The sequence below is a fragment of the Ictidomys tridecemlineatus genome, chromosome 13 (assembly GCF_052094955.1).
Source record: "Ictidomys tridecemlineatus isolate mIctTri1 chromosome 13, mIctTri1.hap1, whole genome shotgun sequence".
NCBI lineage: Eukaryota > Metazoa > Chordata > Mammalia > Rodentia > Sciuridae > Ictidomys > Ictidomys tridecemlineatus.
The window spans coordinates 55,514,751-55,542,189 of record NC_135489.1 but is presented as its reverse complement, the minus strand read 5'-3'; the positions used below and the strand labels follow the sequence as shown (position 1 = coordinate 55,542,189).

At 36.8% G+C, this 27,439-nt stretch overlaps 1 protein-coding gene across 9 annotated transcripts in view; it reads right to left on the bottom strand.

The window, feature by feature from the left end:
- Ptprm (protein tyrosine phosphatase receptor type M) overlaps window positions 1-27,439 on the bottom strand; it is an 807,906-nt gene that overhangs the window by 432,369 nt on the left and 348,098 nt on the right. For all 9 annotated transcript variants that reach the window (XM_021734384.2, XM_078030368.1, XM_078030369.1 and 6 more), the window contains exons 6-7: window positions 16,382-16,556; window positions 10,895-11,188 (exon numbers count right to left, since the gene is read on the bottom strand). In XM_021734384.2, coding sequence (XP_021590059.1) covers window positions 10,895-11,188; window positions 16,382-16,556 — 469 coding nt within the window. The remainder of the gene's footprint in view (window positions 1-10,894; window positions 11,189-16,381; window positions 16,557-27,439) is intronic.

Here is a 27,439-nt window from a genome sequence, read left to right as displayed (position 1 = left end):
AGATAGATGTGGCTGAGAATCAGCCCTCCTTCTGAGATTTTATTGTGTGCTTCAGTGTCTTAGATCTGTGGCATCAGGACTGAGTCTCCATCCTCACTTAGCAAGGATTCTCTACTTTCTGAGACCTGCGCATAAATGAGCAAAAGGGAAAACAGGCCTACAGGACTCCTCAGCCATAATGCTTTAAACTAAATTGTCCTTACCCAGGTTTGTTTGTTCTATGTGAACTTAGAAGTATTTAAGATTGGGCGAGTGCCCTCCAAAGGGTTTAAAGTGCACCAATACTCATGGCATCACTAATAACTGCAGCATATACACTACCATGACAACATCTCACCTGTGAATAAAGCCTTCACAGTTATTCTATTTTCTCTGTCATCCTGCAAAGTGACACTGGGTCATTATGCTGTTTTCAAGCCTGACAATACTGGAAAGAACAAAAGCAAAAAGTTCTCTCAGGATCCAGTGAATGTGTGATCATTTTTTGGAACTAGCTTGAGTTCATATAGGTTCTTTGTTTTGTTTTGTTTCTCTTCAAGTGAACTGCAACTTGAAGTGGGTGTGTCAAGTGAAATCAACCCATTGGACTTAAAAGTCCTAATAGAAAATTTTACCAGAGCAGTATATATCCCCAATTGTAAGAAAAATTAATTTTATTAACCTATTGGAGTTTGACAACAAGTTTTCATGGGATTTAGAAGGTACCAGTTGATCAAGATACTCTGTAAACCAGTTTTCACACATTAGCAGATCTGATTTTCCAGCATTTTAGGAGGGAAGATGCTGGTATTGGCAGGAAGCTGACTAAACGTATTGGGAAATGTAAGTTCAGGATGGCTCAGTAATATGTTGAGAATTTTTAGCTGTCAGTGTCAGATGCATCACTTGCCAGAGTCAGCCAAGACTATAAAGATAAAGAAGTTAATGGAACACTCACTCTTTCCGAATGTTCATAAAGGCAGTGAGAAAATTATCAGCCTTGGTGATAAGTTAAAATTCTCCAAGTCCTATAGGACAACAAAAATATGCAGTACAGATTGATTACGCATGCGACCCTTGTGTATTATAAATGCTAACACAGAGACCATAAAATACAATACCACTGCATCATAAATGGAATAAAGAACTAAGGCATTTGTTCTAATAAAAAAATTAGTCATTCAATTATCAATGCTTTTTTCCCTGCTAAATCTGTAAGACAGTTTTGCAAAGATTTAGGTGGCCCAGGGTCTCTAAAGAAGATTAAGTGTCTTCCTTTTTCTAGAAGATACTGTTATAGGAAGTAGAGGGATCCTCAAACACTCCAGTGACCTTAGGGCCACATGCTGTAAACTGGTGCTCAGTAAGGGTCCAGTACTAGTAACAATGGTGATTTCCCACAGGTTGATGGAATCACAACACTGGAACAAGGAATCTGGTCAAACCCCTGACAGATGCATAAAATGTGGTCTGGAAGGGTTTCCTGAGTTTTCTCTGTCTCAGATGGCCCATCAGAAAGAGAGAGAGAGCTGGGATTGGCCCCAGGCCACCAACTGGCAATCCCCAGCTTTGGCTCTTAGTTTTCTCTACCTCTTCAGTTTATTCAAAGCTACACAGGAAGCTCTCTACAAAGAGTTCAAACACAAGCTTAGAGGAAGCTAAGAGGAACAGTTAGTATGCTCATTTTTCACAGCCAAGGGGCCTGCTTGATGCCTTCCAGAGAACTATCATAGCGCTTTAAGAATCTCTGCAGGATAACTCCAAGAACAACCAATTCCATCTGTCCACACTTTTTCAAGGGCCTTCCAAACCTCTTCTAAAGAACTGCTCATGTAGTTCCATTCTATTCCTGCACTGCATTGCCCTGGTGTTCAGATGCAGAGAGGGTGCTAAATCAATGCTAAAAAGCAGCAGGACTGGAGATTTAGGAATAGTTATAATACCTCTGAGGCATGAAGACCCATAAGGAAGGGCAAGATGTATTTTTAACAAAAATGGTACTGCATGTATAAAACATTCCTGTCTTATCCACCATGCAATGTAATCCAAAGCAAAGTGTTTACAATGGCAGTAAATATAGGAAAGATATTTTTAATGCCCTTTTAATGTTGATAATTTTAAAAGGTTCTTAATGGTTTAATGTGTTAGAAATGCATTAAAAATATGCTGCCCTTTGGCAGAGCTATTTGAGAATTAGAATACTTTTAATTTTTTCCCCTTGTAAATAAACTTAAATTAAAAGTAAATTATGTTCAATTCAAGTAGTTCATTGGTCTTTGTTCATTCAGAATAACAGTCATTATTAGATCAGCTTCCACCTGCCCCTGGGTTCCCAGGGATCAGTAATGTAGGTCCAAATTCTTGATGTTGGTGACAATATGGTGTAGAAAAAAACAGATTTGGCTATCCTTTTAGAAAAAGTAATCCCTGGCAGGGCTTCAGTGAAGATCAGGCTCATTCCAACCAGAATATTCATTTTGCCCCCATAAGAAGGAACTAAGAAACAGAAGCAGAGATCAGTCTTTAGTCAAATTCTGATATAATTCAGGTAGGTCTTCACCTAACATCCCTTTGCCATGAATCCCATTACTACTCACTTCCCATATGAGAATTTCATTTAGATATATTTAAAATGAGTTGGTCTGGTGTTATAGTTAGGAAAACACAGTTAATTGATATTTCAAATCAATTTAACCCAAAGTCCTGGTATGACAGAGTGTGCCACTACATAAATCACACTGCAATGATCTCAAAGTAGATCTTAAAGAAATCATAGGACTTTGAACTTGTGATTAGTAAAAACTTCCCACAGTCAGAAGGCTGGGTCCTACCCTGAAGGGCCTCTGATCCCTTGCTCATGTATGCTTACTGATCAAAGGACATGCCAAGGTCACAAGATAGGCACCCAAGTACATGTGTTCAAGTTGTCTTCAAAAAGAGCAGATACATGAAAATGTACACTGTGGGTTATGCAGACTTCCAGAGAACAAACAACACTGAAAGCTGAAATGACCGTAAATAGTGAAAAATAGGTCTAATATTTTGTGTCACTAATAACACTGCAGAGAAGATATAGCTACCATTTCATGTAATGAAAAGAGGAATTTTAATGTAATACATATTCAAAGATATCATGGAAATTACATAGAAGGCTATAACTAGGTATATATGGATATAAAAATGTATCCACCCTCTATCTAGAGTTCGTCTAATCCTCCCATTTTCCATGCCCCCAACCCCATTATGAATCAGCATCCTTATATCAGAGAAAAAATTTGGCATTTGGTTTGGGGGGATTGGCTAACTTCACTTAGCATTTTATTCTCTTTTAATGCTGAATAGTATTCCATTGTGTATATATATATACCACATTTTCTTTATCCAGTCATCAACTGATGAGAATCTAGGATGGTTCCACAATTTAGCTATTGTGAATTGTAAAGGGGAGGCATGGGTTTAGGAAAGATGGTGGAATAAGATGGACATCATTACCCTAAGTACATGCATGAAGACACAAATGGTGTGACTCTACTTTGTGTACAACCAGAGATATGAAAAATTGTACTCTGTATGTGTAATATGAATTGTAATGCATTCTTCTGCCATATATAACAAATTAGAGTAAAAAAAGTACCCACCCTATTAGTATAAAAGCCTGATAATTTATAACAATACTCTCGCCTTTTCTACATGACCCTTCTTGATGCACAGTAGGCTGGACATGGATGCCACTTCTGCACCATGCCCTTTGACTCAGCACTTTTGGGCTACTTATCACTGTTTTGACACCTTACAAGCACCATGGTACAAAATTAATAGTAAAAATTTCCCCAAGTCATAAAGCTGTATCTTTTAAATTTATGAATAATTAGTTTAATTAAAATCCTAAGGCAGTACTTAATATCCCAAAAAGAATTTCCAGAAAATTATGTGAAATAGGTACACATAGTACCATGATCACAGGAACCAAAAAGTGAAGTTACATATACTATGTGGAGGATGAACCTAGAACACCAAACTCTGATCCCATTTGCATGAGGTATCTAAAGGAGTCAAATTCAGAGGGAAAAGAAGTAGACTGGTGGCTGCCAGGGACTGTGAGTAGGGAGGAGAGGGTTCATTTTAATGGGTATAGTTTCAGTTTAGAAAGATGAAAAAGTTTGGGAACTTGATTCAAGGAATTCAACATAACTGAACTATACACTTATAACTGGACACGATGGTAAGTTTATGTTATGTGCATTTTACCACAAGAGAAAAAAATACTCTATTCCTTTATTTTTCTTCATTGCATTTATCATCACTACCTTTCACTTTACCTTGTTTATTCATGTGTGCATGTGTAGTTACATGTGTATAGGTATCTACCTATTTAAATATTGCCTATTACCTCCTTTCTTCTAATACCTCCAAATATATAAGCTCTGAAAGGCAGAAATCTCTTTTTTCTGGGAATCAAACCCAGGGCCTTGTGCATGCTAGGCAAGTGTTCTACCACTGAGCAACATCCCCAGCCCTGAAGGCAGAAATCTTGTCCTGTCATTCTAGCCTGAGGGCTTGGAACTGTGCCTAGAACTCAAATAAATATCTTATGAATATTTTCTAGAAAAAGGTATAATCATTTTTTCTGCTAAGATGTTTAGTTATATTAATTCTAAGGAAAATTTTTGAGTTGTTTTTTCCCCACTCTTACCAATCTTAACTCTTTTATCATTAGTTATCAATAATCTTCTATAACTTCTGGGACTAATTATTAGCAGGTCGCTTAACCACACTTAACTAATCACTAGGATTCATAAAAAGTAATATCCCAAAATAAAACACATAAAAATGCATTGTGAAAATGAATCTAACTATATTATCCATTTTTCTATTTTAAGGAGCAACTACTTAATGGCTTAGGATATACAGGCTGTGTATAATTATAAGAATATAAGATATAATAGAAATCACAAACTAAATTGCATTTTGCTTAACTGGATGTTGAACTCTCTGAAGTTACCCAACTATAGCTGAGCTCCACAGCTGGGAAATAACTGAATGTATATATAAATCATGAAGCTAGCTCCCGACTATAATTATTTTCTAACATAACCCACACAAGCAGAGCATTTTAGTATTTTTAAAATTCCTTTACAGTTAAGATCTAACCTGATCTTCAAAAACACCTCTGATACAGAGGTGCTTCTACCCCTATTTTAGAGATACAGATTTGGAATCAGAGAAGCTAAATGATGGGATCAAGCTCTGGCAGGAAGAGGCTGGGTATGTATTTGGAAATCATTTTCAGAAGCATAAACAGCAAGCACTCTGGAAGTGTGCCACAATACAATTCTTGCAGAAAGCTAACCAGGTAATGAGATTGCATCTATAAGCCACACAGAAAAATCAATAACAGCAACCCAGGGCAGGTAATAAATGGTGATCTTGCTATTTTTCATACAAGAAGCTAAACAGTTTCACAGGTGTCACAAAAGACATGATAGTACAGGTCTTACTGATGCAGCACAGAAATGAAAGCAAACAGCTTGGTTAAAACAAACAGGTTTAGGAGATGAAAGATGATGTCTATCAAGAACACAATGCTCCATTATTCTATGAGCTCAAAAATACAAAGACAGTGGTTCTCAAATTTATACATTGCCAAGATAAGTAATATTTCTAAAAGACTAGGGGTAATCAAATAAGAATTGTTAATGTCAAATTCCTTTGAATGAAAATATTAAAAGATAACTAAAATTTTAATTGGAAGTTCATGTTACTTGACCACTCACTATATTTAAGGCTCTGGTCTAGGCTCCTGATATGCCCTGGCTAGTTAAGGCTTCACAGTCAAACTATGGATATATGACATGCTTTAGTTCCCACTAAAGGTGTTTCATCAATGAAGTGGTATTCCACATGAAAATCAGGCAGCAAATCTCAAAAGAGTCCCAGTCAGACCTCCAAATGTAAGCTATGCAGCCATAAAAAAATTAACCATTTCTCCCCCTCTGCTCAGATTTCTGGAAAGATCATCAGAGACCTCCACAGCCTACAAAGAAGTACTTGATAAGCATGATTAGGGTGCATCTGGACAAGGAGAAAACTGAAGGGAAACTGAAAGACTTTGAGAGTGGAAATATGTAATTGATCAGTTCATGAGAAAGAGGACAATGAATGAATCACAGAAGATTCATTCTGAAGAGGTCATCCAGGTTAACCAGTTCAATTCTTTTGACTGCAGACATCACTTTCTTCAGACTAAACAAATAAGCCCCCAAAAAACTCACTATTTTATGACTCATCCCTATCCCCACCTCCTACATCCCTTTTCTTAGTTCTATCCACCATCTCTCATTGGTTGAATAATATTCCACAACATCTTACTGAATTCAGTTGTGTTCCCCTAGCACAAGTTCTTTTGTTCTGTGTGTCTACAAGTGCAGGGACCAGAAATAAATACTATAATTATGGGAGCCCATCCAACTGGGTCACCTCCTTCAAAATGGGAATTTTGCAACCTAATGCAACCTAAGATTCTAGTGGTTTTTTTGGGGTGGGGGGAATAGCATTGTATAGTGATTAATTTAATATGAATTACATTAAAGATTCATATGCATTTAAGCCAAATCTTCAATGTCTTCTTCAGATATGCTGATCATAAATTATATTAGTTTAATTCTGCACCAATTTGGCTGTTCAAACCATGCAGGATAAATTTATACTATTCCTTCTGCTTCTCATCTATTAGATTCATCCACTGTTAGAGCCTGGTCAACAGAGTTTCTATCTACTACTGTGAAAGCCTTGTAATCTCTCAGGGTTATGAGGATCCCTGAGTTGCTCTGTATAAACCCTATAAATGCTCACGAACCATCTGAGCAACAGTTTGGGATGAATATCAAAGTTTCTAGTTTATAGCATCTGTCTTCTTTCCTCTTAGTCCTGCTTTCTACAAGTCCACAAGGATCACCAATAGCAATCACCAATCTGCAAATTTTCTTAAAAGTCTCAGGTTAAGAAAGGTTGCATTGTCTTTCTTCTAGCAGTAAGAAGTCTCATTTGACTTCAGTTTCTGAACCCACCTAACTTGCCTCCCCGACTTATTTCTAACTGTGACACTTTCACCTAGAATACTTTCCTCTGTTTTTTAAGGTTCGCTTGCTCGATTGCAGTTTTTTCAAAAATATCCTATGTCAGTGCTTGACACTTAGGGACATGCAGCACGAATAGTGTCAAGTGCAGGTTGTGAACATTAGAAGGGTGCTTTGTCATTAGGTTTTCTCACTTAGGTGAGGTTGAATCCTTTAAGGCACAATGTTAGCGGGCAGATACCAATTCAAAATTGGCTTCCATTTCTTCAAAGGGAGACTGCCAATCTATTACAAAAGGAACTCTGTCTCTTTGAGAGCTATATATTTACACATCATGCAGCTGCATCATAGGACTTATAATCAGGGGAAATATATATATGACAATGTGTCTGTAGTTAAATGTTCACAATCTAGAGAGAAGACAAAAACATGGAAGAAAGGGCAGAACTAGACGCATTAAGTAGTGGGGCTGCCAGTGACTAAAAAGAGATGAATTATTCTTTCTCCAATCTAGACAATGAAATTATAACTTCTTTTAGAGAGAAAGAGAAATCATATACTGCCGTGTTCCTTAAATCAATAATAAAGGTATTTCTCCTGGAGCATACTGAGGTGCACAGGAGTCTACAAGAACTTCAATTTCTTCAGTTATGATGGGGGACTCACGTATCTGCCATGAAGATCTCATGAGGCAAATGCAAAATAAATAACAATTTGAAAGCAATTTGTATATTGTAAAATCATAAAGCAATATTATGTAAGATATTGTTTGTATTATAACAGATTAAGACACAAATATTTCACAAATTTGAAGAAATTTCCTCAACTAAGTGAGAGAGAAATGAGATGACAAGGTTTTGGGGGGCGGGAGGAGGCCCACCCAGGAAAGAATTAGAAAACTCCTTTCCCAGTAGTTTCTAGGGCCACAAAGAAGGCACCACAGCTGACCAACTATAAATTCACCCAAAGGAAGAAGTGAAGAAGTGATTGAAAATGCAATTTGTTCTTGATTTATGGAAGAAAGTACCGAAAGTTTTGATGAAAATAAAAATCAGTACATCTTAAGCCAGTATATTTTGATATTTTCTTCAATACTTTTCTAAACAAATTCATGCACTGCTATAAGAAAATCATTCTGCACATATATTTTCAATTGCTATTTCATTTATTGATGTGCTAGTCCCCAATTCATAGAGTTCATTGCATGATAAAAATTGTGTTTCTATGTATGAATGAATAAGTCATAAAGCAACCAACTATTCTTTATAATTAATACACAACAAAAATTTTAAAAACATAATCTTTTTTAATAAATTACACAAGAACTAAAAATAAAAGAATATACAAATTAATAAAGCAAGTCATGTACAAAAAAAAAGAAAAAGAAAAAAAAAACTCCCTCCCCTTTAGAACCACTAAACATAGCTCTGGAAAGCAACAATCCAGAAGAGTAGTTATTTTGTGTGTCTGTGCTATGCTTTTATTTAATTGGTTCTTTTTACTTACACATTATAGCAGAATCCATTTTGATATAATTATACAATTATGGAATATATCTTAATCTAGTTAGGATCCCATTATTGCAGATATACATGATGGTGGGATTCACTGTGTTATTTTCATATACATACATGGGAGAATTACGTTGGATTCATTCCACTGTCTCTTCTTTTCCTATCCCCTCTTCTTTCCTTCCATTCCCCATTGTCTAATCTACTGAACTTTATTCTTCACCTCATTCCCCATTTATTGTAGGTTAGCTTCCACGTATCAGAGAAAACATTCAACCTTTGGGTTATCGGGACTGGCTTATTTCACATGGCCTAATAGTCTCCAGTGCCATCCATTTGCTGGCAAAGTCATAAAGTCAGTCTTCTTTATGTGTGAGTAATAATCCATTGTGTATATACTACATTTTCTTTATCCACTCATCTGCTGAAGGGCACCTAGGTTGGTTCCATAGTTTAGCTATTGTGAATTGAGCTGCTATAAACATTGAAGTGGCTGTGTCACCATAGTATACTGATTTTAAATCCTTTGGATAGGTACTGGGGAGTGGCATAACTGGGCCCAATGGTGGTCCCATTCCTAGTTTTTTTGAGGAATTTCCATAGTGCCTTCTATAGTGGTTGTATCAATTTGCAGCCCCACCAGAAATGTGTAAGTGTACCTTTCCCCCACCCCCATCTTCACCAACATTTATTGTTGCTTACATTCTTGATAACTGCCATTCTCACTGGAGATGGAATCTCAGAGCATTTAATATCCCAGTGTGGATGATACTATGAGAACACAGAATCAAGGAACAGAGGCAAGTGGTATAAACAGCCCAATACAGAAGTTTCTAGAAAAGGTCATGACTCCCTGGAAGGACAAAGTACCTGTTCCCTCTTCTAACACAAATCTTTCTCACAAAAAAGAATTTTCCCCATAAGTATTAAATTTATAGAAATGTCATAATCCAAATTACATAGAAAATAATGTAACAGCTAGGACTGTTAAAGATTCCAGGATCTCCAAATACAACAAAATCCTCCAATGCCAGAATTGTTAATATAAAATGTTATCTGCATATAACCTACTCAAAGCCTCCCATATCCATAACATTATCTCTCAATTACTTATAATATAATGTAAATGTCACAAAATAATAATTTATGCTTTATTATTTAGGGAATACTGATAAGAGAAAAAGTTTATAAATGTTCAGTATATACACAATTTATTTTTTCTGAATACTTTCAAACCAATGGTAGTTGAATTCATGGATGTAGAACCTATGGATGCACAGGGCCAACTGTACTTTTAAATTTAATAACAAAACTTACTTAACTTTTTAATTAATGCTATGTGCAGAATTAACTAACTCCATAAAACTTCATGAAATTTCCTCCTCTCAGACACATCAATACAAGGACTCTTCATGTCCACCATACAAGTGCACTGTAGGAACCCAACATGTTATTTATCTTCCTACCAAAGAGTCACCATACAGAAATAGCCCTTGTAATCTCTATCTAACGGGAGTGTCCTTTAGGTTCCAATTTCTATAACACATTACATTCCCTCTTCATTAATCCTACTTTTGTTTAAGTTGCAGGATAGGTTTATATAATTAGGACTCTACATTCAAAGAACTCAAAAACTGCATGAAACCCACAAACCATTCCTGCTCATGGTACATATGGGTTGCCAGTCACTGGCCAGATGCCCTCTATCAGATATCCATTAATAAAATATAGCTTTCCATGGGCTGTAGCTCAGCAGTAAAGCACATGCCTAGCATGTGTGAGGCTCTGGATTTCATCCTCGGCACCACATAAAAATAAATAGAATAAAAGTACTGCTGTTTTCCTAAATCATTGTCTGAGAAGAAAGACAAGCAATCTTACCCTAAACTGTGAAAAAAAATTCTTAAAATAAACCCACAGCTTTTCTTATCTACAATGGAATCTATATTATTACTAAGACCCCACAGGTTAAAAGCACATTAGCCATGAACACAAAACAAAGGAACCACAAAAAGAGGGTCTGACCCATTAGCAGACATCATTGAAGTAGACAGTTTTTGTGTCCTTAGGGACCATTCTAGTATGAATTGGATGGTACTCAGAACAAGGTGTACACTGAAAATAGGAAGAAGAGATGGAGGAAAGCTGAAAGATATCAACCCACAAGTTCACAAGATGTTAACTTGCTGTACTCTAGACTGAAGAAACATTTTATTCACATACAAAGTTGCTGATATATCTAGGGAAGCAGAAGAGCCACCCAATGAACCCTAACATTAGCAGACAGAAAGACCAAGATGACTAATTGCAGATTTCCTTAATACTCACCAGCACACTTTGTTCTTGTCCGAAGAGCCGGCCCAGGAGATCCAGTGCCACCCTCCCCAGGCCTGGTGAGGAGGACACTAATCTCATATTCTGTATCTGGATCAAGGTGCCCAATTTTATAACTTGTGGAATCCACTGGCTGCCGATCATTCCAGCTCCCACTGGCTGTGCAATACTCCACCTCACGGGCCACAATGGGCCCATCCCCATTGATAGAGTTGGCATTGAGCTGTATCCACAGGTAGGTTGCTCCCACGGAGGCCAGCTGGGGTGGGGCAATAGGAACAGGAGGTTCTGGAAGGTAAACCAGAGAGCCATCTTTCAGATGCTTCTGTCTTTTGTATTTAAAGACAACATCATGCCACAATGATTAAAATACACAAGACATCAACATTTCAGGAATGAACTGATGAGAAGAGTTTTGTTCAGGTTAATGAGAAAAAGTATATTAACAAATGTTTCCATAAGGCTCCCAGTTGCAAAAAACAAAACAAAACAAAAAAACAAAAAAAGAAAAAAAAAACCATCTATAAAACCTAACTTGAACTGGGTGTGGTGGCTCATACTTGTAGAAGCTACTTGGCAGGCTGAGGTGGAAGAATCACTTGAGCCAAGGAGTTCAAGACCAGCCTGGGCAACATAGGGATACCCTGTCTAAAAATGAAACAAAACAAACCTAACTTGTTCAAGTAGATATGCCCCTAATCGTTCTAAACACACAACTCATTTTGCTCAAACAGCTACACATACATCACGGTGAAGGTAAAAACTCTCTGAACTTCCTTATTGAGAATCATTTTTAAATCACTGAGAGTACTAGAGTTCTCTACATCATTGAGTCTTCCTACATTAATACACCCAAGATAGCATCATTTTAAAAACAAAATGAAAGTATAGTTTATTTCATCATAAACATATCTCTAGGATGACTCATTCCCCCCCCCCCAAAAAAAATCACGGTGGATTCATTTAGCTATCAGAGAATTGAGCATTCTGGATAATAAAGTCCACTGCTGCTACTATCAAGGAATTTCTAGTAATGAGTCTTATTAAAGCAATGAATAGAAAGGAAATCTCTGAATCAAAGAACAAGCTATACCTAGCTTGATAAAAGAAGTCAATAGCAGATGCTCTATACAACCTGAGAAAGTCTATTCTGTTGTTTATAACCAGAGACTGCTGTGTTTTCCTACATCATTGTCTGAGAAGAAAGATGAGCAATCTTACCCTAAATAATTTCCCCAGCTTATTAGGCAGATGCTAAGTGAATGGACCCAAATGAAGATATTCTGTAAGTGAATGTCACTGTGAGTAGTGACATATGTGATGAGCAAGATCATTATACAAAATAATACATTTTTACTTCTATGAGTTATCATCTCAGAAAAACATGAGATCTAGTGAGTGTTCTCAAGATCATTCCCACAGGTGATCTGTGCTTTTTTGGTGTGTGTTTGAACTTAAATCCTCATTTTGGTCATATAATGTGTGTGAAATAAAACATGTTCCAGGCTGTAACTGGCACATGCTGTTGCTTGCTGAAATTTCTCCTGCCCTCTCACACAGCAGACATCACTAGTTGATCATAGTCTTGTTTCCTTATGAACAAGATCTCAGAGCAACAAGTACCTCTGAGGCTTGCACTAAGAACTCTGTTCCTTTTATTGGGGTGGGAAGTCCTTGTTCTTGTGTATATTATGAAATATTTTTATGGTTTATTTGTGTGGCTGTCACCAAATCAAATAAATATAAAGTAGCTCACTAGAATGACTAAAAAAGAGAAAGACATCAAATTTTCAGTGAATTTTCTTTATAATTATGAGGTCAGTGTACTAAAACATTGTTCCTATAGATTATACACTGAAAGTTTGAGCTTCAAACAGTTCTAACTTAATTTTAAAAAATTAACATTAATTTATATCATTAGGCCATTCCTTGAACCAAAACATAAAATGGGCCTTTTATAATACATCCTAAGGCATTCATATAGCCAAGCAGAAAGAGCTAATTATATTCAAGGACTGTTGTACTGCTAGTCAAAATACAACCCAGGGATAAGGTCACAAAGAGATGTAGGTAGTACCACTCATTTAGGATATTGTTACTAGTATCCTAAAATTGACACGGCTTTAATGTGTTTTTGTCCAGAGAAAAGTAACTCACATGCTAAGTCAAATGAAACACTCTACTATAACCTGGAAACAACTAGGACAGACATTCAAAAGGACTTTTGGTTTCTGGAAGAATCAACATAAGAATTAGTCAACAACCATTTAAATTATGAACAAAGTTTCATAGAAAAGAAAAAAGATGAAGGAAGAGAATGAGGGAGGAAGAATAGGTTTCAGTCTATAGGCATTAATAAGAAACAATTTAAAATATCTCCTCCTCCCTTCTCCTTCTCCCTCCTCCTCCTCCCTTCCTCCTCCTCCACCTTCTTAGGCTTCTTCTTCTTCTCCCCCAAGGTAAGGTCTCACTATGTATCCCAGGCTGGGAACAAACTCGTGATCCTACAGCTTCAGCCTCCTAAGTACCAAAGACTGCAGGCATGCACCACTTCCCCTGGCTAAATGTTTAATTCAAGAGAAAGGACACCAAACAATTAATTCTAAATCAAACCAGTAATGAGAGAATGTACTCACATAAGCACACACATACATATACCTAATTGATATAAATGAATGTCTGATGCATATGTCAATAAAATATTTAATTATGTGAGATCTATAAATCGTATAGAAATATAAAGATCATATAATTAAACTTTATATTGATATGTGCATATATGCATGCATTATGGAGATTATATGAAATATTTTTATGTATTTGATTACCAAAAGCAGTGGTAGACATGAATAAATACTAGAGTTATAGTAAAAGAGTCTGGGCTTTATTTGGGTGACTGTCATCAAACTCAGACTGTGATCTTAAGAAAATGATAAACTCTTGAGACTGTAGTTCTTCCTATGTGTAGAACGTTAGCATTCCAAATTCTATATAACATACAAAAAGTGTTATAAGTAAGTGCCCTAACAATGCTATTATGTATTTTAAAGTAATTGTCTCACAAAAAAAATAACTTCATTAAACTAGTAGAAAATGGCATATAATTTCATTTTTATTATGAAGTATATACAGAATTTGTCAATAAAATTATAAATGGGAGAAAAGACAAATTCAGATTTGAGTGCCACCTGAATGCCAACCTATCATCACTGGCATAGGAAGCATGAAGAGATGGGAGTTGGTGCCAGTACATTTTTATCAATGAGCTGCAATGCTACCATAGGAAAGCATGGAGCACAAATGTGTACATTCCTTATGTCTAGGTTTGTTCTAGCAGTCTAAAAATTTCTGATTTATTTTTACCTCCCAACTAATTAACTTTTCCACAGAGGCAATTTTTAAAGAGGCTACCATATTTGCCATTGGTGCATCAACCACACAGCATGGACCACAGTGAAATGTGAGAGCAACTATTAATCAAAAAGTGAAACTAATAACAAAGAATTGAACCAAGATCAAAGTTAAATAACAACAGTGATGATGAGAAGACTTAGGCCATTCTACAGCAATTATCAGTAAAATTTACCCACTTTCTATATTGTGACCCCTCACCAGAGAATCTTCAGAAGGTTAGGGTGTGTACAGCAATGATGAATTTTATAAATTTATAAATTTTATAAATATTTTATTAAAAAATTATAAATTTTATAAATATTAAACCTAAATCCAAAAGTTTTCCCAGGAAGGCTAGTTAAAGTTTCACTACAAATCAAAACACTTAGAATCTGGTGTGGCAACATATATGATTCAGGTAGATTTATGGGGTCGTGGAGGAGTAATGGGGATTGAACTCAGGGGCACTCAACCATTGAGCCACATCCCTAGTCCTATTTTGTATTTTATTAGAGACAGGGTCTCACTGGGAGAGTTGCTTAGCATCTTGCCATTGCTGAGGCTGGCTATAAATTCACCATCTTCCTACCTCAGCCTTCTGAGCCACTGGGATTATAGGCGTGCACCACCATGCTAGGCTTCAGGTAGATGTTTTGGCATGTGCTTCCTTCTACTGAATATCCTTCATTGCTGGTAATTCTCAAGTGACAGGCTCTGATATGGCCAGTTCTGTCTTCTAAGCCATGTATGATGACTACACAAAACACTGATCTCCCAACGAAACTCATATACAAACTACCTGCAGGCTTTATAATAGAAATTATACTCCAAGAGATTCTGTTTCTGGGTGTGGCAGGAGGAGACCCAAGAGGAGAGGTGGGCAGGCATTATACCTTTTTGAATGTGGAAAGGGAGTTCTGGTATGCATTCCCAGATGACAACAACTGATCTACTGGTTCAGACAGAAAGAACACCCCTGAACTTCTCCTCCTCATCACAGCCCTACATGTGCCAGATTTGTGCACTGTTCTAAGTGCTGGAATATACTTTTAGAAGTTCATCCTCCTATAAGATAGGTGACATTACAATAGCTATCTATATATAAGGAAACAGATACTCAGAGAGGGAAAACCCTTGACCTGTATACACATAGCTAGTTCTGTCTTAAAAGAGGAATTTGCTGATCAAAGAAATGGCTTCTCCTTAGAAGATCAATTTTATATTTCATATTTAAGAAATGCAAAGCAAAAGTTTAAAATAAAGGCCCAGGGCTGGAAGCATACCTTAGTGAGCACAGGCTTAGTATGCATGAAGTCCTAGGTTACATCCCCATCACCGAACAAATAAAATTAAATAAGGTGTCATCTTGTTCTCCTAGAAAAACCAGCACTGACCTGCTACAGTTTCCTAAAAAATGCCACACGGCACATCTATAAGTCCATTTATTGTCTGGGGACCAAAATTGCCTTTACAGCTTAATACTATAAACTCCTCAGACCACAAAACAGCACTAAATAAGCTAAAGAAAACTTATTTTCCCTCTCTTTTTTTCTCCCCTCATTCCCAACCCTCTTGAATATAATGACTCAATTTTCATGGCACACAAAATATAGTAATAGAGTCTAACTGGAACGTTATGAATGTTAACACAGTATTATCAATATGGCTCATGTGATACGATGGAGCATTTTTATACTGACACTGTTTCATTTTATTAACCACTCTGTTATTATAAACACCCTGGCTGGTGAATATTTGCATTTTATGTGATTTTATATCAGTAAAAAATTTTAATTCCTTAAAAAAATTATAGTTGTAATCTGTATGTACAGAGTTGGCAAAAGACTTTGCCAAGAGCACATTTAATGCTTTGTATGTAACAAAATGAACATAAATAATATGCATTTTTCAAAAATATTGCTCATGTATAAAATTTGTACTTAAAATGTAATCTGTCAATATAACCTGTCACCAAACTACTGTTCAAAAATAAGACAAGTTCGAGTTTAAGCAAATAATGAAAAAAAGTCCATCTAACATATCTATTTCAAAAGACTTAAATGCAGGATATAAAAACACATTAAATACCTTTAACTACCAGTTCTGCATAGTTTGATATCCCAACACCTCCTTCAGTGCGAATCATGCAGCGGTACTTTCCAGCATCTCGTTTGGTGGTATTCACAACATTAAAGGAAGCTATGAATCTTCTGGAACTAGTCACCTTTGTTTCCTTCAGCGGAGCATCTCGTACATCAATGCCCTATAATAGCAGAAGTAGGGAGGGGACAAAAAGAAGCAATGTCAGCTGTCACATCAAAACAGTAAGACCTGATAGAATATGATCGATGTCATTTTCATGCAGATCTTGGTTCAGTGGTTTATAATCCATGGGCAATTTTTCAAGGGGAATAGCTGCCCAGAAAACTGAAATTCTGGATTGATCAACACTTTGAAGATTGAGGGATACAAAATAAAATGTGCATAAATGTCATGATTTTACCGCAAGCTATAAAGTATGTTAAATTAGCCCAACAGGGAGAGGGAGAAAAGCACATAGAAAAATTCTTAACTTTGCTCCTTAGGAATATTTCAACTCTTTTTTAAAATTGATTTTATTTAAATATATGTCGGCAGAATGCATTACAATTCTTATTACACATATAGAGCACAATTTTTCATATCTCTAGCAATTAGAGAAATGCAAATCAAAACTACTCTAAAATATCATCTCACTTCAACCAAAATGGCAGCTATTATGAAGACAACAACAATAAGTGTTGGCAAGGATGTGGGGGAAAAGGCATACTCATACATTGCTTGTGGAACTTCAAATTGGTACAGCCAATATGGAAACCAGAATTTCAACTCTTTCTGACATTTTATATGATATTTTTAGACTTGGTTAGGAAACAAAAATTAACTTGCTAACTACCATATCACTGATCTCATTTTATGTATCAACAAAAATAATGTTTCAAGAATGATATTAAAGTGTACATTAGGTATATTCCCAATGAACATGCCTAGGGGACTAATCCAGACTTTATGATGTTCTTTCTAGATATTGAAAAAACCAAAGAGAAGTAGATGCCTAATAAATATTACTTTCATACTTAAATATAACAATATCCCATATCTCAGGACCATATAAAGCAGGTTGCATTGCTGGTGCAATTTAGTCTTTTATTATCCCTATACATTTAACCTTTCAGTAGGCTCACTTGTAAATTCACTCTATGCTTCCAAATAGTTTAAAGTCCCAAAACAAGGGTAGAGATTTCAGTTCTATAATTTTTATTTTTTGTAATCATGGGGGGAGCTATCTTTTGCATGTTATTTGTAAGTATTAGTAGAAAAGGATAGTCTAAGATTTTAAGACTAATTCACGATGTCAAAAACTATGTCCATTTTTCACCCAGCAAGCATTCTTTGTGTGCCAAACTGTACAATCATTGTGGCAAGACACTAGGCCCACAATGGTAAACAAAAAACAAGGGGTTGTTATGTTTATGGGGCTTCAATTTATTGGGGAGTGTAAGTTTGAAATGAATACTTAAGAACTAATGATGGCCAGGGTGATAAAGGAAAAGAACAAATAGCTGCCAGAAATCACAATGTGGACCAACTGTAGATATTGTGAACACAGGAGGCCAGTACAAGGAAATGACACATGAACCGAGATCTGAAGAGTAAGCAGAAGTTAACCAAGCAAAGAAGGAGAATGGAAAGAAATAGTATTCTAGTCATAATAAATAGCATAGGAAGCCCAAGATGGTTAGAAAAAGCTGCTTAAAATTAAGGCAGCAATGGGGCTAGGATTATGACTAAGTAGTAGACTGCTCACCTAGCACGTGGGAGGCCCTGGGTTTGATCCTCAGCACCACATAAAAATAAATAAATAAAATAAAGATATTGTGTTCAATTACAACCAAAAAATAAATATTTAAAAAAATTAAGGCAGCAAGTGGAACCAAGGGAGGTAGATAAGGCCCTATTCATTTAAGGACTTGCAGACGATATTAAAATGTGTTCTTTTGGTTTTTTTTTTTTTAATTTATAGCCATAAAAATGCAAGTCTACAAAAAATGAGCATAAAAATGCTCATTTGTATTATTCAGTGATTTATATTATGTAAAGTCCTTTAAAAGCTTTTAACAGTGATATTTTCATTGGCAATATGTCTTAATGGACATGAGTTTGTGAGTTAGCCTGACCAGGGTGCCAAATCAAACTTGATCACTCAAAGTGATTTACTCTCACAGGACCCCATCTTCCTTATCTGAAAGCAACTCATTTTGAAGTGTGTTGTGGGAAATAAAACCTATATGCAATAACAGTGGCATGATGATGGATACCACAAATCCCCACCTGAATTTTGGAACAAATGAGCAACAAATTTAAAGAGAAAGGCAGGCTGGCTGTTAAAATTCCACCTTTCTTACTGATAAAACTGCAGCTGCAACATCTGGTATAGGTTTGAATAATGTGCTTGCTAATACTAAAGGACAGAATTAAACAGACTCACCCACCCAGTCACAGGCAGCATTAGAAAACCACAAGGCCTTCCATATGTTGGGTGCTGCTGTATAACTCACAGAATGAAGAAATGAGGTTCCCATAGGCACTTAGATCCCGAAAGAAGGGACTGAGCTAAGCATACCCTGTGCTTCTTCTCAGCCAGCTCCTGCTTGGGAAGTGAGAAGGTAGTCAGGAGTGCTGCACTAGTAGAGCTCCTGCACATACAAGGAAACATCAATAGTGGAGAAAAAGGGTTCTACCAACATTATCTTTAGTATCAGCTATAAAAACAGCCTTGTTTGTGGATTAAAATGTCATAAATTAGAATATAAAATTGGATATATAACTTATGTATACGTGTATTTTATTAAATGAACTAAATCTGATCTGACAAAGAGCACTACAAAGTTAAAAACTTAATATTACTAAAACAGAGAAATGGTTCCTCTCTGTACTTCATACATTCAGTCTCTGCTATCCCTCCAAATAAATAATCAAATCTATCACCAGAGTAACATGAGACTGACTACTCTACTTTTTTTCAAACAGAATAAAATATTTACCTCTGGTTTTTAGGGAAAATAATTAAGCCCTAAAGAAAGGCAGATTTTTAACAACTATATACTTTCTGAAAAGAATAAAAAGGAAAGGGACTATATAGTCATTTATTTGCTTACTTTTGGCATGAACTCTACTGGCTTATACTTTTATAGTAATCCTATATATTTTTTACTAAAAGAAGTACATCTAAAAAGGATGTTTATTCAAATTTTTGTTTCCTTATTAGCAGTGCTGGGGATTGATTCCAGGTCTTATGCATGCTAGGTAAATGCTCTATCTATAACTGAGTGAAACCTCTAGTCTTTTTCAAAGAATTTTAGTGTATGTACTTAATGATCTAAGGACTACTCAAGGCAGTACTGAGAGACCACAGGGTATGAAAACCTCTCTTTTAAACTTATACATATGTTGTAGGAGCATCACTCAGGATTACTATGTCTTCAAGTCACAGCCTTACCCTGTAAAATAAACAGCCTCAGACTGGCAACTCTACACAACTCTAACACATGGCATGGTCTCTCATGAGAAGCCTTTTAAAAACAAATCTCATGTGCTTAACCACACAGATAATTAGATTCAGCTTCTTTAGGAAAAATAATAAATAGGGAGGGAACCCATGTACTAACTAGCATAATTTTAGCTAGGGATCCACACAGGAATACCAAATAGCATGTCTTGCTCAAATCTGCAGGTCATTTTATCTTACATAATTCATGCATGCACAGATCCAAGCATTCATTCAACCGAAGCCCAGTGAACATCTTTATGAGGCACACACTCCATCATCTAAGGGAGCAGAAAGTCAATAGAATAATCCTTTGCCTAAATGAATTTACAGTATTGTTAGTGAAATGAACTTGTGAGTTAATATTAATGATGCAGAGCAAAGAACACCTCCCATGGCACACTTAGGGCCTAACTCAGCAATCTTTGAGAGCAGTGCAGGCTTCTAGGAAGTGGAGCCAGAGCCCAGCCTTGAGGATGCAAAGCAGAGTCCTAGGCAGGGAAGGAGAAGAAATGGAGCCAGCAGAGAGGGGGGCTCTGCAACAGGAGGAGCCTAGGGAATACAAGGAACTGGAGGGGAAACATAAAAGGCTACAGTGAAGCAAAATAGAGACCACACCCTCACAGCAAAGGAAACAAATCAATAATGTGAAGAGAGAGCCTAAAAATTGGGAGAAAATCTTTGTTATCTGCACCTTAGACACAGCAATTATCTCCAGGATATATAAAGAACTCAAAAAACTTAACAATAACAATAATTTAAAAAATCCAATCAATAAACAGGCAAAGGAACTGAACAGACAGTTCATAGGAGAAATGCAATCAGTCAACAGCTAGATGAAAAAATGTTCAACATCATGAGCAATTAGAAAAATGTAAGTTAAAACTACATTAAGATTTCATCTCACTCCAATCAGAATGGCAATTATCAAGAATACAAGTAACAATAAATGTTGGCAAGGATGCAGGGGGAAAGGTATACTCATATGCTGCTGATGGGACTTCCAATTGGTGCAACAACTCTGGTATGCAATATGGCGATTCCTCAAAAAATAGGAATAAAACCACCTTTTGACCCAGTTATGCCACTCCTCTGTATATATCCAAAGGACATAAAATCAGCATACTATGTGATGTGGCCACATCAATGTTTATAGCTGCTCAATTCACAATAGCTAAGCTATGGAACCAACCTAGGTGCCCTTCAACAGATGAATAGATAAAGAAAATGTAGTATATATACATAATAGAATATACTGAGCCATAAAGAAGAATGAAATTTTCTGGCAAATGGATGGAACTGGAGGCTACCATGCTAAGTGAAAAAAACCCTATCTTCCAAACCAAAGGCCTCTCTGATATGTGAATGCTGACTCACAATACTTGGGGGTGGAGGCAATTTATCTGATTGGACAGGGTGGAGTGTGGGAAGTGATGGGGAAAGGGAATGGGAAAGACTGTAGAATGAATCAGACTTTCCTATATTCAGCCAATGTAACTTCATCCATATCACAGACAACTACAAAAATGGGAAGTCATATTCCATGTATGTATGATATGTCAAAATACATTCTTTTCTCATATAACTAAAAAGAACAAAGCAAAAAATAAAAGTGTTTGCAATTAAGCCAGGTATGGTGGCCTATCTACAGTCCTAGCTACTTGGGTAGCTCAGATAGGAGGGTGGCTTCAGCTCAGAAGTTTGAGGCCATCTTGGGCAACAGAGGAAGATCCTGTCTCCAAAAGATTATTGGTAGGTAAAAAGTGCTGGTGAGCTGAAAAGTTTGGAAAGAGAGTCACAAGTAAACTTGCTTTATCCAAGCAGGAACACAAGAGAGAAGAAAGACTTTATTTAGCCAGGTGAGGTGGAAAAAACCTAGAATCTAAATAGCAGAACATAATAATCTATGAGATATAAGTGCACTGATGTACACCTGCACATAGTATATTACTAAGGACCAAAAAAAAAAAAAAAAAGAGGAATGACCTTTAGATTCAAATGTTTACTATAGAAACTTTTTTTTTACTAACCAGAGTAAAGTTATATTTTTAAAACCATATAATCTCAGTACTCATTTGAGGTAAATATCATCATTTTAGTATACCACAGACTACTTTTTCTATTAGAGATTATATGAATGTTAATAAAGGTTAAAATGATGGTTCAAAATATAAATAATACTTTCTATTTTTGTTTATGATATCTGTGGAATTTTTCATATTATTAAATATTCTTAGGACCCTGATGAATAAAAATTGTTCATATATATATGTTCATATATATATGTTCATATATATATGTATATATATATATATATAAATAATATGAAACCTATCTTTAAATGAGATAACTATGTTTTGACAAATATTTCTATTTATTTTTGTGATATCACAGTGTTTTCAGAACAAAATAATCTTCTTACTAGATAGCATTTTAAAATTAAAATAAATATCATACTTATTATTTTCAAAAATGATGAATCCACTATCACATTCTAAGATGCAGACTATGCTGACCTCTTTCTACAGGACAAGGATATTCCCTGAAATCCACATGTTAAATAGCCATAAGAGGATATTTCTCAGAATATACAAACCAAACTAAGTAAGATTAAAGTGTGCTGGAGATAATTTAAGAGAAGAGCTTATACCATGACTAAAATGTATATTTAAAATTAGGGATGCATGGCAATATTTGAATATCTAGAATATTCATCACCCAGAAGGAGGCATGCCATTGAAATGTGGGATGTACTTCCACACAAGCTGAAAGCTCACTTTGGAAATATGAGCTAGAACACCTGTCTGAGGATGGGCAAGCATTGAGGTGCCACACAAGGTAAATGAAATGAGCAGAGAACAAACCAACAAGGATGGAAAGGACAGGAGAGACTGATCCAAAATGAGTCTTGCACAGCAGGAAAGATGAAGGAAATAACCAGTGAAAGAAAAGGAAAAGAGTTGGGTGGGCAAAGCAATAGGTGAGAGAACAGAGAAAGCAGAAAAATACACAAACCCCAAGTCTAAAGGTGTTCATTCACATGGGAAAATGAACTGCTCCTTGGATGACATCATTTCTTCTTTTGCTCTGAAATCTTGACAGGTATACATTAATAAAAGCAACCTTGCTTCCTCATGATGAAAAGTTGGTCCAATCCACAATAACTTTTAGGTTATTAGCTCCCTATGGGATATCATGCTTCAGGAGTCATCCACACCTGGGTTCAAAGGAGTAGAAATGAGGAATTGTCCTCAAAGTTCAGGAGAGGATATGGAAGGAGGGGGAGACACCCACCGTGTCTATCACTTTGTTAGTTCTGAAGTGATGCAGAGAAAATGTTCCCCCAAAGCATGTCCCCTTGGCATGTTGGGTATTTTATGCTGAAAGCAACTGAGAAAAGTGCAGAAGTAGGGAAGCCTCTCTGACCTTCTCCCACTGCCCATACCTCCTGAAGCAAGCTACAGAAACTGAAATTACCCTAGTCCACTTCCCCTGAATAGGCCTCAACACCTAGGAAGGTCTCTCTCAGGCCTCCCTCCCTCCTCCTCTGACAGGAATCATGCCCCATACCAGAAAGAAGCAATGGCCACACAAAGGAGTCAAGAAGAATCTGAAAACTGGCTATGTCCCCTAGTTTGTAACTGTTAAACCATCCACCTTTTGTCCTCCAATCATATTTCTGGAGGAAAGTCCATAAAATCATGATCTTCTCTGGGTCCTTGAGTATTCATTTTCTGAAGGTTTCTGTGTCACATAAAACATATATACTTTTTAGTTCTTTGTTTGAATCTTATTAATCTGTATTTGAACCTTATGATAGGTTAAGGAAAAGATTGTACTTTTTTCCCCCTATGGTGCCAAACCCTATTTCTTGGGCCCTTAGGAAATAAGGAAGATACATCATTTAAAGTAACTGATAGAGTCTAGCCCAGTGGCACACACCTGTAATCCCAGTAGCTTGAGTGGCTGAAGCAGGAGGATCATGAGTTCAAAGACAGCCTTAGTAAAAGTGAGGTGCTAAGCAACTCAGTGAGACCCTGTCTCTAAATAAAGTACAGAAAAGAACTAGGGCAATAGATCAGTGGTTAAGGGCCACGAGTTCAATCTCTGGTACAAAAAAAAAAAAAAACGTAAAAAATAAATAAATAAATAAAAACAAAGTCAATGGTAAAACATCAGCCAGAACTGCCTAGACTAGCTCCCATGACACAGTGAGTGCAAAGTGAGATGATGACAGTGAATGTAAGGTGGACTTGACACCTTCAACAACCAGAATCCATGGCTAACATGAACATCAGTGCTGAAGTCAGCACCAATGCTATTTCCCCATCCCTGACATTGCCCAACATTATCCCCTCTGATAAAGTCGTGGATGTGCTGGTCAAGTGAGCACATGTATGAAAAAGGAAAAAGAAAAAAATGATAGAGAAAAATATCTGTGAAGTCAAACAGTGAATTTAAACTATCAAGATAAACATCAACCAAAACAAATGTAGACCTCATACTTGCTTGTAAACACTGACTTAATAAATAGCTACCTAGGGGCTGGGATTGTGGCTCAGTGGTAGAGTGCTCGCCTAGCATGCATGAGGCACTGGGTTCAACCCTCAGAACCACATTTATATAAAATAAAGATATCGTGTCCACCTAAAACAAAAAAATAAATATTAGAATAAATAAATAGCTACCTAGGGACCTGACTTAGGGATGTTTGTATCATTGAAATGTAGGTAATGATTGTGGAGTAGAAATTTTTAAAAATCTAATTCAATTTAAAGTTGTATTAATAGAAATGAAGGGTCTAGGGAGGAAGTCCCTCTTCTCCTATTCTGGAAGGAAGCCCAGCAGAGGACATTCCATCCAAGACATCCTGATTTCTGCATAGAAAGTAAGAAGTGGCTTCCTTCAGAGAAATGTGAGCAGGACACAGAAGAACTCATCTGGTCCACAGCTAGGATCCAGAAACGGAGATAAGAGTATGAAAACAGCATCCTTCAGAAGAGAGGAGGCAGCTCCTCACCTCCCTAGTGCTGAAGGAACAGGTATGTAAATTAGATCCTGGACTCAAATGCCATGGCCATGGGACAGGCCATTAGCATTTATCTGAAACCACTGGGCACAACAAGGTTCAAAAATCACATTTTAAAAATATTTAGAAAGGTATATACTGCTTATTGAGTGACACTCCCAAGAAAATCTGGGAAGCACCTCACAAACAGGCCCTTTGATATTTCTGCATCAAAACTTAAGAATACTGACTCTAAGGAGGAAAAAATAGAGACCCTATTAAATAGCTTGTTCACTTCCTATTAGGTCAGGTTGTGTCACCAAATGAATTTTTAAAATGGGCAGGCTTCACTAGTAAGTGAAAACGTTCATTTTTTTGATTTTCAGAATGAAGGCAAAGGTACACAGAATGACCTCCAAGAATGTACACAGTCCCCCAAACCTCTCTGCTTTGGTCCCCATCACTGCAGTGTCAGCTGAAAGTCCAGCCACACTGAACTTATTCAATGATCCTTCTCACCCAGGCAGGCTCCACACCTTCCTCCTCCTGGAATGTTCTCCCCACGAAGCCCCATGGCTAATATGTCCATTTACTCCCAGTCACTGCTCAACCTCATCCTAGACTGAAAACTGACACATGCTTCTGCATGGCACTGCTCAGGTTTTCCTTTTGGGATGGTAGTGACAGCTCTTTGATGTAGTGCCTAAATTACTTACTTACTATTGTTATCCTCTCCTTCCCCTTTCAGGATATAAGTTCCAGGAAGGCAAGGATTTTTCCAGGGTTTTACTGTTATCTCTAGCACAGAAACCACACCTGGCATACCATGTTAGTTAACTTTCCATCATTGTGACCAAAATACCCAACAAGAACAACTTAGAGAAGAAAAATTAATTTTGGCTCACAGTTTTAGAACTTTAGTCCATGGTTTGCCAACGTCAGTGCTCTGGGCAGGAGGAGAGACAGAGTATCATGGTGGAAGGGCTTGGTGAAGGACTGCAGCTAACTCATGGCAGCCAAGAAACAGAGGGAAGGGACCACAGGGCAGATGAACCCTTCCAGGACTTGCCTCATCTAGCCATACCCCACCTGCCTACAGTTACCATCCACTTAGTCCATTCACACTAGGATGGATTGAATGGTGAGACTCTTAAAATCCAATTACATCACCTCTGAAGATTCATGAATTAACACAGGAGCTTTGAGTAGGGGGGACACGTCATATACAAACCTTAACACACATCTTAAGGAGGCTTAGTGGTTATATTAAAAGACATTTAAGGCATAAATGGGTGATTACATGAGTTCATTTTAAGAAGACCTGGTTCCCAGAATTCCTTCCTTCAACTAGAATTAAACTGGGAAATGCGAGGAATGAAGCCAGTCCTATTCCCTTGATGCTGGGGAGGTGCAGAGACACATGGGCCCTTCTCCCTTTTAGCCTCTTTTTATGTCACCAATAACCAGAGAGGGCAATATGTTCTGAACCTCAGGAATTACTGTGCATCTAGGAGCCTTTGGAGAATCTTTTTTTATTATTCTAGCTTATTGAGTGACACTCCCAGGAAAATCTGGAGATGTACACTGAGTAGAGATGGCAAGACTATCAATATTTCTTCCAAATTCCAATGTTAGGAAGAGGTAGCTCCACCAAGCACTGGCTCTCCATCTTCTTATAAGTGTGCTAGGAAAATGAGCAGGGACCAAGAGTGCACAATGAGCCGCAACCAAGAGTGGTCATCCAGATTTTTCTTTATAATATAAAGAATTCACCATGGAAGACTTCAATTTTGGGGAATAAAAACCTTAAATTTCATAAGAAGCATGGCAACTGCATGTCCAGGGTTGTTAATGAAATTGCTGTCCCATCTTTTGTGAACTTAATGAAAGAAACATAATGAAGATGCCTGAGAGGAAATGATCTTACTGGTTATTAGGTCATTATGAAGGCAAGAGTATCTTTAAAAGTGCATGTATTTCAATGTGAGCAAGCTGGGAAAAAGTACTGATAGTTATTTAAATTAGACTTACAACCTTCTTTATGCATTGGACTAACTTGAGGACTTCTAAATGAGCAGCAATTTACTAGCAAAAAAAAGATACATATTAAGTCTTTCAGGAATAGTTTCGCAATAATCAGAGCAATGATTGAGAGAAATTGAGTTCTGGGAAGTTAGCAGCACTTGCAGCAAATTAATCAATCTCAGGCTTTTTGGAGTTTCTCTGAGTGCACAAGCTCAGAGGAGAGATGAGCCAGGCCCCTTCCTCCTTTGCACAGGTGGGGATTAAACTGCATTTGCCCTTCTTCAACAGTAAAAATAGTCTGTACTAACCCACTTTCAAATATGCCCATTTGTAACACGCTGATTGAAATTCTTATTGCTGAGATCACTAATAGCATCAGCAGAGTCTGGAGTAATTTTGTTTGGAACATCATATGTAATTTAAATCCAGTATTAATTAATTCCACAATTTTTCTATGGTCCATATTTTTATTTTCATAATTAAGAGATTAATTACTACATTGACCTTTGATGTTTACACCACAGCT